At 48.7% G+C, this 13,985-nt stretch overlaps 1 protein-coding gene across 1 annotated transcript in view; it reads right to left on the bottom strand.

Moving 5' to 3' along the window:
• emsy (EMSY transcriptional repressor, BRCA2 interacting) overlaps positions 1 to 12,427 on the bottom strand; it is a 55,332-nt gene extending 42,905 nt beyond the window's left edge. The window contains 8 exon segments of the mRNA XM_055149004.1: positions 633 to 864; positions 1,296 to 1,555; positions 2,976 to 3,131; positions 6,640 to 6,815; positions 7,952 to 8,026; positions 8,625 to 8,724; positions 11,074 to 11,182; positions 12,197 to 12,427. Of these exon segments, the coding sequence (XP_055004979.1) occupies positions 633 to 864; positions 1,296 to 1,555; positions 2,976 to 3,131; positions 6,640 to 6,815; positions 7,952 to 8,026; positions 8,625 to 8,724; positions 11,074 to 11,179 (1,105 nt within the window). The 5' untranslated portion in view covers positions 11,180 to 11,182; positions 12,197 to 12,427.
• Positions 12,428 to 13,985: the final 1,558 nt, after the last annotated feature.

Here is a 13,985-nt window from a genome sequence, read left to right as displayed (position 1 = left end):
CTGATTGGTAAAGTATTAATAAACACTAGTAGATCAACTTATTATATCGTGTTCACTGCAGTGTAGAACAATGAGCAGGACGGGGTGGAGGCGGTGGAGGCGGGTGTTTGTGTCATAGGTGAATCTGCCACGTCATCGTTGTAGCAGCTTTAGTTCGTTGTCACGTGGGAGGGCGGCAGAAATACGCTGCAATTTGTTAAAAAAAAAGCCGAATCAATCGAAAAACCACTTCAGTGACAAATCCAAGGCCCACACATCACTCTTAGAAGGTAGAAAGATCTGAGAAGTTAATTTTGCATGAGATGGACCCTTTAAGACGTTGACTCCCTCAGGGTTCAGAGGGTTGAGTTCTTTGAGATTCGGATGTAGCTCTAGTGAGTTCTATGGAGTCTGTCCCAAATGTGCTTCTACAGACTGTATCTGGGATTACTAACAAACAAAATAAAGATTAAACTTTCTCTACAACGAATGTCGGGAGAACTGACTCGGATTTATCCACCACCGACATGCAGTCAAACGCGGTATAAACCTGTACTGGACCAGGTCAGGTTCTTATAGTACGTTTCCACGACGACTGACTCGAGGTTTAGATGAACTCTAAGTTTGGACTAAACCTGCCAGAGGAAACTCACATGGAGCCACGGTGGACATGAGCACGGAGGGGGAGGAGGAGACCACGGTCGTCACGGCGATGGTGTGGGAGGGGCTGGAGCTGGCGGGGAAGACGACGGTCTGTTTGTGCGAGGGCGGGGTCAGCGCGGCCGACGAGCTCAGCTTGGACATGGCGGCGCTGTTGTGGGCGTGGGACTTGGACAGGATGTTGGGGACGAAGCCGGAGCTGGGGGACGTGGTCACGATGATCACCTGCAACGCAAAAGGTCAAAACTTCAAACCCGTTCTACGCTTAAAGCTCGTCTTTGCTCCTTTTTCTACAGCTAAGACTCATCTCACACTGAGTGATGTCACAATGTGAGGCTGACCTTCTGTGTGGTGGTGTTGGTGAGTTTTGGGGACTGACCTTCTGTGTGGTGACGCATTGGTGAGTTTTGGGGACTGACCTTCTGCATGGTGGCATTGGGGAGTTTTGGGGACTGACCTTCTGCGTGGTGGCATTGGGGAGTTTTGGGGACTGACCTTCTGCGTGGTGGCGGTGTTGGTGAGTTTAGGGGACTGACCTTCTGCGTGGTGGCGTTGGGGAGTTTTGGGGACTGACCTTCTGCATGGTGGCGGTGTTGGTGAGTTTAGGGGACTGACCTTCTGCGTGGTGGCAGTGTTGGTGAGTTTAGGGGACTGACCTTCTGCGTGGTGGCGTTGGTGGTCTGGATGGTGGGTTTGGTGAAGGTGATCTTGACAGGGGACAGGTGCGGTGGCAGGGAGTTCGCAATGCTCTGCATGATGGTGCCCATCTTGGGGCTGGCGCTGACGGGCACGCTGATGCTCTTGGAAGGAGGAGGAGACACTTTGGACACCTCCTTCAGGACGACGGGCGGAGAACCGGACGAGCTGGTTCTTCTGCGCTTACGAGGCTTCTCCTCTTCATCAGAGCAGCTCACACCTGCAGCAACACAACAGTTACACACAACTGATATACACACAACAGTTACACACAATTGATATACACACAACACAAGAGTTACACACAACTGATATACACACAACACAAGAGTTACACACAACTGATATACACACACCGCAAGAGTTACACACAACTGATATACACACAACGCAAGAGTTACACACAACTGATATACACACAACACAAGAGTTACACACAACTGATATACACACAACACAAGAGTTACACACAACTGATATACACACAACACAAGAGTTACACACAACTGATATACACACAACGCAAGAGTTACACACAACTGATATACACACAACGCAAGAGTTACACACAACTGATATACACACAACACAAGAGTTACACACAACTGATATACACACAACAGTTACACACAACTGATATACACACAACAGTTACACACAACTGATACACACACAACAGTTACACACAACTGATATACACACAACAGTTACACACAACTGATATACACACAACACAACAGTTACACACAACTGATATACACACAACAGTTACACACAACTGATATACACACAACTGATATACACACAACACAACAGTTACACACAACTGATATACACACAACTGATATACACACAACACAACAGTTACACACCTGAGATACACACAGACAACAGAGTAAAAACACATTTTCGTGTGTGTGTTTTGTTATTGTAAATACACTTTTCCTCACCTCCTGCTCTTAGGTGAATCACACGTTTCATTACTTTCGAGAAACACTCAAAACCTTTTTAAGAATCGTCATTAATATGTTTCCTGTCTGTCCTAAACATTTTTTATCTTCAGATCAATATATGTAAAATGTTTATCTTACGTACTGTGTGACGTGGGTTATTCCCTCCTTACTATGATGCAACGATTTTCGATATAGTATTGAATCGTCGGATCCTGGTGTCCTGATATGATCCTGGTGTTGGTGCATCTACGTACTGTCCCTGCTGGAGGGGGCAGAGTGGGAGGAGCCTCGTACTGTCTCTGCAGGAGGGTCTGATAGTCTTATAGTGTCTCTACATTCTGTGTGAAGAGTCGACTGGTTTATTATCAAATTTAAAACAGTCTGAGCTCTGATTTTCACTGAAGAAAAATGAACTAAACACTTCAGAAATAAACTCCAGCTGTGCACCAGTGTGTGTACTCTGTGTGTGTGTGTTTTTTTCATTAATATCATAGTGTTTTTATATTTTACTCATTAGGAGAAAAAAATACATGAGATTTTTTTTTGCATCTTAAAATGTATGAAAATATCAAATAGTGGGAAAACTGTATTGTTGCAGCTGGAGTGTGTCAGTGCGACTCGTCAGCGCGACTCGTCAGTGCGACTCGTCAGCGCGACTCGTCAGCGCGACTCATCAGCGCGACTCACTCTTGACGTAGACGGTGCTTCCGCTGGGCAGCACCACCACGTTGGAGGAGGGGCTGGGGGGCCGGGGGGACTTGACCGTGGCCCCGATCACGGCGCCCGAGGCCGTGGCACAGCTGGGGGTCCCTGTGGTGCTGGTGTACGAGTAACACACCACCACTGAAACACAAACACACACACACACACACGTACTCAACCTCCTGTGAGCGACTAACAGACCTACTGAAACCTGCGTGAAGTGACGTTACGCTGGAGGTGTCCTACGTGTAGCTCTATAACGGAATGTTCAGCAGTTACCATGGAGACACAATGCACACATGAGCAAACACAAGCTGGTGAGTTTTTAAATGTCTGAAAACTCAAGAAAAAAAAAAATCAAAAAAGTCAGCTAAGTCAGCTCTTTTATGGTCAGATTATGTTCAAATAAAGGTCAGATTCGTTTTTTTCGGACTAAAAGTCACACTTAAAATCCTTTAATTTTCTCATAAATCAACAGTACACCTAACTTCTGGTTGTGTTATTGACCTCGAACAGATTTTCTGTGGTACATGGCGCTCAAAAATCTGTCAAAATGTTTTAGTAAGACTTTAGTAAAACTATAAAGTCGCACCGCTTGATGGATTGTCTGAGCATTACGGCCGCTGGACTTCGTGGAGTAAAACACATTCACCAAGTCAGGGAGGCGATGCCAGGCGAGTTACACCACGATCTGCCGATGGATCGTGGACACTTGGGCTCAGGGATCAGCCTCAAGTGTCGTCCGTGCTTCACGAAGACCGAATCATCACTGAACAGAGAAGTAACAGCGACGAGACTCGGATAACGACAAGAGGATCCGGGCTTGACGCCGAAATCGCCCAAAACTCAGACACTGAAGATGTAGAGTCTGATGGATTTGTGGAAGAGGAATGAAGTGAAAAATTGAGTGGTTCAGTATTTTTTGTGTTACTGCTGTTGAATGTGAAGTTTCTGTAAATGAGCTGAGGAAATTTGGACTTATCTGACTGTTTTGTTTTGCTTAATGTGCCTTATAATACGGAGCACTTTATAGTCTGAAAAATATGATAAAGTCTAAAGGTTCGTTCACACCAAAGCGTCAAATCGTCCAGTTTCTGTGTAAAGTCGATGTGGACGCGCGACTAGAGCCTCCTGCGTTTTTGCGGCGCATCTTTGGCGTCAGCGCGGCGCGAATCTGGCGTAGACGTGGCGCGTCTTGAGCGTTTTGGCATCAGCGGTCGAGACGCGCGTCCAAGGTGTCAGCGTCAACTTTTACCAATCAGGGACGAGTATCCAGAGACGCAGCGACGTTCTTATCAGGAAGAAAATCCCCAGAACCAGAACGAGAACCACAAACATGAACGGAACATAAATATATACACCACAATCACCGAGACGATCACCAGGACTACACCAGGACCGGACCGGGACTAAACCAGGACTGGACCGGGACTAAACCAGGACTGGACCAGGACGAAACCAGGACTGGACCGGGACGAAACCAGGACTGGACCGGGACTAAACCAGGACTAGACCGAGACTAGACCCTGAATAGACTGAGACTAAACCACGACTAGACCGGTATTAGACCAGGACTAGACGGTATTAGACCAGGACTAGACCGGTATTAGACCAGGACTAGACCGGTATTAGACCAGGACTAGACCGGTATTAGACCAGGACTAGACCGGTATTAGACCAGGACTAGACCAGGACTGATCCAGTGTCATTAGTGGAGTATAAATATAAACTGGCTCCAGTCGTCGAGTCGATTTCCTCCGCTGATGTTTTATGTGATAAAAACACTAAAGTCTCTCAGTCTGGTCTGACATTGTTTCGGGAAAAGACCAGGACCGGGCTCTTGTTTCCAGGACAACGGACGCACGTCAAGTATTTTTGTCCCGTTCGTCCACGGTGTCAAAGCGTCGGTGGCGCCTAAACTCAGATGCAAAGGCTCCAAGTAGAGACGTCAAGGTGTTTTTTGACGCTTTGGTGTGAACGGCCCTTTACAGAGCTTCAGACAGAGCAGTGCCTCAGTTAGCATTAGAGCCCGACCGATATGGATTTTGTTGTGGCCGATATGAAACCGATATAATGGAAGTTGGAGCTGCCGATAGCCGATATAATCACCGATATATTTAGTGATGTAAAAATTCACTGTAAATCTTGAATTGATTAAAAAACTTAGGTTTGGCTCTAGTGGATTTTAAATTGGGTTTATTTAGGAAACATTTATTGTTATTTTGACTCTTTACATCATATTTACAGACAGTAGTTTGGCCTAATGGCATTTTTGCATCACATTCTAGCTACTAGTGATGGGTATTCCAGTTTTTTTTGTTTTTTTTTGGAGAACCGGCTCTTTTGGCTCGGCTCACTAAAGCAGCTGGCTCTTTCGGCTCCCAAGCGACTCTTGAGATTGTTTTGTTGCAAGCAGGACTAAACCAGAACTGAACCAGGACTGAGTGTCGGGACTCGGTTTCTATCTCTCTCCTGCACTCGAGCCCAAGATTAGTCCTGGTTTATTCATTTTATGCTGAACTGCAGCCAAATATGCACTTTTTTTATCCTATGCACACGCAGATTTCTGAAAGTTTCGTTTTTAGCCGCTGCTGCTGTCAAACTACGGGTCGACATGCGGCATGAAGAGAAAAAGTGAGAAAAAGAGAAAACACGGCTCCCAATAAGAAGCAGGCTCCCGTTGTTCGCTTCAAAGAGCCGAATCTAAGAGCCGCTTCGACTGACCCATAACTCCTAGCTAGTAAACTATCGCTATTAGCCTTTAGCCGTAAATGCTGCGCAAAGCGGTAATTAATTATATGCATAAATGTGGATCATTCACACGTCTATTCACAGCTCATTTACATATCAATACTGGTCCAGTAACAAATATACGGCCAATATAAACACTTTACAATAGACCAATAGAAAACAGCCTGTTTATGTGCGGGAGCTACAGCAGCTAATCGCTAACAAAACCTAAACTAGCTTCAAAGTCGATGTATTTCCAACACTCACCGCTCACACAGGCTCCTCCCACATCACACAGGCTCCTCCCACATCACAAATCTGCACTAATAAATGTCCTTTTAATCCAGACTCAAACCGATTGTCCGAAAAAAGAAATAATCTCAATGTTGCGCACGGCTGCGGGTGTAAACAAACACACGCGAGTGAAGTGACGTGACTCTGTGGTGTGTTCAGGGACAGTACGGACACACACACACAGACAAATTACACCGCAGATAAATACTGATGTGGAGTCACATATTAGGACATTTATCTGTCTGTAAATTGGATTAAATGAACATAATGTAGAGAGTCTAAGCTTTATAACGAGGTATAACATGCCCACGTGAAATATCGGCCCATATCAGCAAGTATATCGGCCGATAGCCGATATGTCTCCAGGTGCCCATATTGGCCGATAATATCGGCCAACCGATATATCGGTCGGGCTCTAGTTAGCATCACACCATCAGGAAACGTTGATGACGCCTAAACGCCTAAACAGGACCGTGAACACTCGTACTGATCACAGGCAGTGTTTTCTCATGTTTGCATTGTGTCTCCGTGGTAACCGCTGAACATTCCACCATAGAGACACACGTAGAACACCCCCAGCGTGACGTCACTGCGTCTGTCAAACGCCGGTGAAGACGTGACCCACCTTCTTTGTTTCCCGTCTGCGCGGGAAGCAGCAGCGTGGCGTTCTGGTTGGCGGTGGCGCTGGCCACGGCGTTGGCGGAGACGGTGAACGCCGTCTGAGGCACGAGCCGCGGCATGAGCGGGACCAGGCGCCGCCCCTCTATCGACCACTCCGACGAGCTGTTCGGGCCCGACATGCTGCGAGGGAACAACAGAACACACGCGTCAAAGCTAACGCTAACGCTACAAACAGGAAGTGAGCGCGGACGCACTTCAGGCTCCATGGACTCTGGCTCCAGTTCACTCTGTACTGAAAAAGCGTGGCCCTTTTCTCTGTATCTGCAGCTGTCACACTCCTCACTTTGGACTTTAAATGTTCATATTAACCTGCTCTACGTGATCATGGTTTTATTACATTATTTTCTCCGTAAATCAAGATCTGAACATAAATATCAGACCAATCAGACGCGTTCGTTCCCATTAGTAACAGGTTTGATTGACAGCGTTGCTAAGCACCTGATTGGCTCTTTGGTTGCTATGATACTCTGATATGATACTATACTATGGTACTATGTGTGTGTGTGTAGGCCTGTGTGTGTGTCTAGGCCTGTGTGTGTGTATAGTGTGTGTGTGTATAGTGTGTGTGTGTGTGTGTGTATAGGTGTGTGTGTGTAGTGTGTATATGTGTGTATATAGGCCTGTGTGTGTGTGTGTGTGTGTGTGTATGTGTGTGTGTGTGTGTGTGTGTGTGTGTGTATAGTGTGTGTATAGGCCTGTGTGTGTGTGTGTGTGTGTGTGTATATGTGTGTGTCTGTGTGTGTGTGTGTGTATAGGTCTGTGTGTGTATAGGCCTGTGTGTGTGTGTGTGTGTGTGTGTATAGGCCTGTGTGTGTGTGTATATGTGTGTGTGTATAGGCCTGTGTGTGTGTGTGTGTATAGGTATAGGCCTGTGTGTGTGTGTATAGGCCTGTGTGTGTGTATATGTGTGTGTGTGTGTATAGGCCTGTGTGTGTGTATAGGTCTGTGTGTGTGTATAGGTCTGTGTGTGTGTATAGGTCTGTGTGTGTGTATAGGCCTGTGTGTGTGTGTGTGTGTGTGTGTGTATAGGCTGTGTGTGTGTGTCTGTGTGTGTGTGTATAGGTCTGTGTGTGTGTGTGTGTGTGTATAGGTCTGTGTGTGTGTATATGTGTGTGTATAGGTCTGTGTGTGTGTATAGGTCTGTGTGTGTGTATGTGTGTGTGTGTATAGGTCTGTGTGTGTATAGGCCTGTGTGTGTGTATAGGTCTGTGTGTGTATAGGTCTGTGTGTGTAGGTCTGTGTGTGCGTGGACTCACTGGTAGGCGATGGTGGTGAGGCGTTCATCGTTCACAGCTCTGCGGACCTCAGCGCGATGACGCTCTGTGGAAATCCTGACAAAGGAAAAAAAAAATCATCAGACGACGGCTGAAACCACAGAGCTCAGTACTGCCCCCTGCTGTACATAAACCACAGAGCTCAGTACTGCCCCCTGCTGTACATAAACCACAGAGCTCAGTACTGCCCCCTGCTGTACATAAACCACAGAGCTCAGTACTGCCCCCTGTGAGCTTCAAGTCATGTTCTAATGTTCCAAAGTTCCAATGTTTCCTCTGGGGAAACATTGGAACTTTCCGCTGGGGTTGTGTTTTGTTTTGTGACGAGGAAACAACATTAGAACAGAAAATAACATGATATGGGCCTTTAAAAGTTATATTATGTAACTTTCTGGAGGTGGCCTGTGACCTGCATGATTCCATTTTGGTCCAAATGTAAAAACGCTCTGGTCTAGTTTGACGTGCAGCTCCACAGGAGGAGCCCACAGTCTGCGGCGCTTTGTTGTCATGATGTTTACGACCACGTCAGCTCACAGTTTTCTAATGCTGAAGTCGTCGTGTTTGTTTCTTTATGAAGTCGTTTTAGATCAGCATTGTGATTTAAAACGTCACAATCAGGAGTCACAAATCGATCACAGTGTTAAAGAGCAGGTACCCCAGGATCTTGGTGAGTTCTCCCAGCAGGTCCTTCTTGTCCTTCGTCAGGTCTCCCTGGGCCCTCAAGGCGCTGATGACCCCAGCGTACGCCTCCAGCTCTGAAACACACACACAGGCAGGAACATATATATATATATAAATAAATATGAACATATTCTGTCAGTGCAGAATCACTGAGTACTTTTCCAGCAACAAACTTTTACTTCTACTTCAGTAATATTTGTATTGAAGTAGCAGGACTCTTGAGACTCCCTCTTCTCACCCTGAGTCAGTCTAAAGCAGATGTACAAAAGACTAAGGCCAAACTGAGCCAGACTGACCATGTCCTGCACTCACAGTTCATGAAGATGTCCTCTGGGAGGCGCTGTGTCGCCCCACAGCAAAAGACCAACCACTACACCAAATCTTTTCTTCTTCTGCCGTAAGGATTTAGGAAAGTGAATTAGTTCCTGTGTCCCTGATGCTCTGAGGTTTGAACGTCTAATGTCTGTCTTTCTTTTTCTTTATTATTTATATTTATATATTGTGTGTGACCAGAGATGTGCCAACTGAACTGCCCTTTGGGATTAATAAAGTTGTTGATTGATTGATTGATTGAGATATGTCAAACTCAGGCCTGGGGGCCAAATTTGGCCCATGATATAAATCGGCGTAGGTGGGTGTAGGTGGGTGTAGGTGGGTGTAGGTGGACGTAGGTGGGCGTAGGTGGATGTAGGTGGACGTAGGTGAGCGTAGGTGAGGTGTAGGTGGGTGTAGGTGGGGTGTAGGTGGTGGGTAGGGTGGGCGTAGGTGGGTGGGGTAGGTGGACGTAGGTGGGCGTAGGTGGGGGGTAGGTGGGTGTAGGTGGGTAGGTGTAGGTGTAGGTAGGTGGACGTAGGTGAGCGTAGGTGGGTGTAGGTGGGTGTAGGTGGGGTGGGTGTAGGTGGGCGTAGGTGGGGGGTGTAGGTGGGGTAGGTGGTGTAGGTGGCGTAGGTGGACGTAGGTGGTGTAGGTGGGTTGTAGGTGGGGTAGGTGGGCGTAGGTGGGGGTGTAGGTGGGGGTAGGTGGGGGGTAGGTGAGCGTAGGTGGGCGTAGGTGGGGTGTAGGTGGGTGTAGGTGGGTGTAGGTGGATGTAGGTGGTGTAGGTGGCGTAGTGGGTGAGGTGTAGGTGGGCGTAGGTGGATGTAGGTGGGTAGGTGGGTAGGTGGACGTAGGTGGGCGTAGGTGGGGGTAGGTGGGTGTAGGTGGTAGGTGGGGGGTAGGTGGGTGTAGGTGGATGTAGGTGGACGTAGGTGGGGTAGCGTAGGTGGGTGTAGGTGGGTGTAGGTGTAGGTGGGGTAGGTGGGCGTAGGTGGGGTAGGTGGTGGGTAGGTGGGGGTAGGTGGAGCGTAGGTGGGCGTAGGTGGTGTAGGTGGGTGTAGGTGGGGGGTAGGTGGATGTAGGTGGATGTAGGTGGACGTAGGTGAGCGTAGGTGGGCGTAGGTGGATGTAGGTGGGGGGGTAGGTGGGACGTAGGTGGGCGTAGGTGGGGTAGGTGGGTGTAGGTGGGGGGTAGGTGTAGCGTAGGTGGATGTAGGTGGGGTAGGTGGGGTAGGTGGGATGTAGGTGGGTGTAGGTGGGTGTAGGTGGATGTAGGTAGGGGCCGTAGGTGGCGTAGGTGGGTGTAGGTGGGCGTAGGTGGGTGTAGGTGTAGGTGGGTAGGTGGGCGTAGGTGGATGTAGGTGGGGGTAGGTGGGTGTAGGTGGATGTAGGTGGGCGTAGGTGGGCGTAGGTGGTGTAGGTGGGTGTAGGTGGGTGTAGGTGGGTGTAGGTGGGTGTAGGTGGGTGTAGGTGGGCGTAGGTGGGATGTAGGTGGGCGTAGGTGGGTGTAGGTGGGGTGTAGGTGGGTGTAGGTGGGTGTAGGTGGGTGTAGGTGGTGGGTGTAGGTGGGGTAGGTAGGAGGTGAGTGGGTAGGTAGGTGGGCGTAGGTGGATGTAGGTGGGGGGTAGGTGGGTAGTAGGTGGGTAGGTGTAGGTGGCGTAGGTGGGTGTAGGTGGGCGTAGGTGGGTGTAGGTGGGGGGTAGGTAGGTGGGTAGGTGGATGTAGTGGTGTAGGTGGTAGGTAGGTGGGGTGTAGTAGGTGGCGTAGGTGGGGTGTAGGTGGGGTGTAGGTGGATGTAGGTGGGTAGGTGGTGTAGGTGGTGTAGTGTAGGTGGTAGTAGGTGGCGTAGGTGGGGTGGGTGTAGGTGGGGGGTAGTGGGGTAGGTGGGCGTAGGTGGGTAGGTAGGTGGGTGGGTGTAGGTGGGTGTGTAGGTGGGCGTAGGTGGGTGTAGGTGGGTATGTAGGTGGGTGTAGGTGGGGTGTAGGTGGGTGTAGGTGGGTGTAGGTGGATGTAGGTGGGTGTAGGTGGGCGTAGGTGGGGTGTAGGTGGATGTAGGTGGGTGTAGGTGGGTGTAGGTGGGTGTAGGTGGGTGTAGGTGTCAGTCTTACCCAGTTTGCGGAGGATGCGTTTGCACTCGTCCCTGCCCAGGTCCAGGATGGTGGGCCACACCACAGGCATCGTCCCTGGAAACACAGGCTTCTCCAACTGGATCATGGACTGAAGAAACACAAAGATCACACACTGGGACTGGACTAAACCAGGACTAAACCAGGACTAAACCAGGTCTAAACCAGGACTAAACCAGGACTAAACCAGGACTCTAACCAACTAAACCAGGTCTCTAAACCAGGACTAAACCAGGTCTAAACCAGGTCTAAACCAGGACTAAACCAGGACTAAACCAGGTCTCTAAACCAGGACTACTAAACCAGGTCTAAACCAGGTCTAAACCAGGACTAAACCAGGTCTAAACTAGGTCTAAACCAGGACTAAACCAGGTCTAAAACCAGGACTAAACCAGGTCTAAACCAGGACTAAACCAGGTCTAAACCAGGTCTAAAACCAGGACTAAACCAGGACTAAACCAGGTCTAAACCAGGTCTAAACCAGGACTAAACCAGGTCTAAACCAGGTCTAAACCAGGTCTAAACCAGGACTAAACCAGGACTAAACCAGGTCTAAACCAGGACCTAAACCAGGACTAAACCAGGTCTAACCAGGACTAAACCAGGACTAAACCAGGACTAAACCAGGACTAAACCAGGACTAAACCAGGTCAGGAATAAACCAGGTCTAAACCAGGACTAAACCAGGACTAAACCAGGACTAAACCAGGACTAAACCAGGACTAAACCAGGTCTAAAACAGGACTAAACCAGGTCTAAACCAGGTCTGGACTAAACCAGGTCTAAACCAGGACTGAACCAGGTCTGTTTCTGGACTAAATCAGAGGATCAAACATTTCAATTTGTTTATCACGTCTGTATTTTTTATATTTTTCTCGGGTTTTTTGTTTTTGTTTTATTTAAATGAATTAAACCCGGTGAGTTTCAGTTTATCATTTTAAAATCTTCTCACTCTGATTAAACTGTTTATTTTCGTGCACAGACTCAGATAAACGCAGACTTTGATCGCGGTGGTAAAAGTTCAGTTTATTCGCGCAAAGAAACAAACTTTGATCTTTTATCAGACCGTTAGCACCGTTAGCACCGTTAGCACCGGACCTCTCACCGTTTGACGCTCACAGACTCTTTAAAGGCTCGGGGCGGGTCGTGGCGGCGCAGTCTGGGCGGACATGACGCTGTGTTTGCGCCGGACCGTGGCGCGCGCTGCGGGGAAAAGGAAAAAGCGCAAAAACCGCAGAAAAATGTCACAATGTTTATATGAAGAGCTAACGGAGGCTAACGGGGCTAGCGCCGCGGACCGGAGGTGACGTCAACACGGGGAGAGGGGCGCGCGCCTGCGGACCGGCGCCCCCTGGAGGCGGAGCCGAGGAACAGCACGAGCGTTTAAACACTTATGGAACTGTAGATCACGTGACGACGACCGAGGTTTATTACAACGAATACGTCAACACAGCCGCCATCTTGGTACAGGGTGACGCCGCTTCAAATGATGAGATTAGTCCTGGTTTAGTCCTGGTTTAGTCCTGGTTTAGTCCTGGTTTAGACCTGGTTTAGTCCTGTCCTGGTTTACCTGGTCCTGGTTTAGACCTGGTTTAGACCTGGTTTAGACCTGGTTTAGTCCTGGTTTAGTCCTGGTTTAGTCCCTGGTTTAGTCCTGGTTTTAGTCCTGGTTTAGTTACCTGGTTTAGTCCTGGTTTGGGTCCTGGTTTAGTCCTGGTTAGTCCTGGTTTAGTCCTGGTTAGTTCTAGTTTAGTCCGGTTGTAGTCCGGGTTTAGTGCCTGGTTTAGTCCTGATCCATGTTGTGTCAGGAGGGTGCTCGGTGCGTGCATAAATAATGAGGGGTGCAGGGTGTATAGGAATAGGGTGCAGGAAGGACAGGGGTGCAGTAGGTCACTGTGTTCCGTTGGTGTGGAGGGTGAGGGTGCTGAGGGTGTAGGTGGGTGCAGTGGGTGGTGTAGGGTGTAGGTGGGTAGGGGTGGAGGGTGCAGGAGGGTGCAGGAGGGTAGGGTGTAGGTGCAGGAGGGGTGTGCAGGAGGGTGTAGGAGGGTGAGGTGGGTGCAGGTGGGTGCAGGAGGGTGCTAGGAGGGTGTAGGTGGTGCAGGTGGGTGTAGGTGGGTGCAGGAGGGTGCAGGAGGGTGCAGGAGGGTGTAGGAGGGTGTAGTGTAGGGTGTGGGAGGGGGTGTAGGAGGGTGCAGTAGGGTGTAGGAGGGTGCAGGAGGGTCTTGTCTTAATGACTTGTATAAATACAAACTCTCGCTGTGTCCATGATGTGATCCATGATTATTGTTTCATCTGTTTTCATGTGGCTTTTATTCGGTGGTGAATCTCTGTTGACGACGCGTCGTCAGTTCATGTAAATGGTTTGAACTCGGCTCGTTCACCGTGAGAACTTTGGTTCCCAGTGGAACTGATGCAGGAACCGACACCTGCACCGAGAGGATTCAACAGTTCACTTCACACAAACGACTCAGAGGCTTTTGAAATGATCTGCCTCGTGTTGAAGTCAAGACGCACTAATCCAGACCAAGACCAGTCCCAGACCACAGGGTCCTGAGACCAGGACAAGAGCGAGACTTTTAAAGGTCAAGACCGAGACAAGACCAAGACCCACAGGCCCATCGAGACCAAATCGAGACCATCTTTGTCATTTCTGACATGTATTTGTATTTTACAGTTATTTCAGCACAAATATGTCATTGTTTTTATAAATTTATCTCCACTTTATCATTGGACGAGTGTCAGACCTCGAGACCGAGACAAGACCAAGTCCAGACTCCTTCAACACCGAGACGAGACCAAGTCCAGACTCCTTCAACACCGAGACGAGACCAGGTACTAGGACATGACATTTGCCTAAAATAAAGAAACAGTTGGTCACTATTTTCAAAAAAATG

This window comes from Boleophthalmus pectinirostris, unplaced genomic scaffold, assembly GCF_026225935.1.
Source record: "Boleophthalmus pectinirostris isolate CB_2022bp ecotype Guang Dong unplaced genomic scaffold, ASM2622593v1 HiC_scaffold_12, whole genome shotgun sequence".
In the NCBI taxonomy this organism is placed as follows: Eukaryota; Metazoa; Chordata; class Actinopteri; order Gobiiformes; family Gobiidae; genus Boleophthalmus; species Boleophthalmus pectinirostris.
The sequence above is the reverse complement of the archived record's forward strand: the minus strand, read 5'-3'. Positions and strand labels throughout refer to the sequence as shown.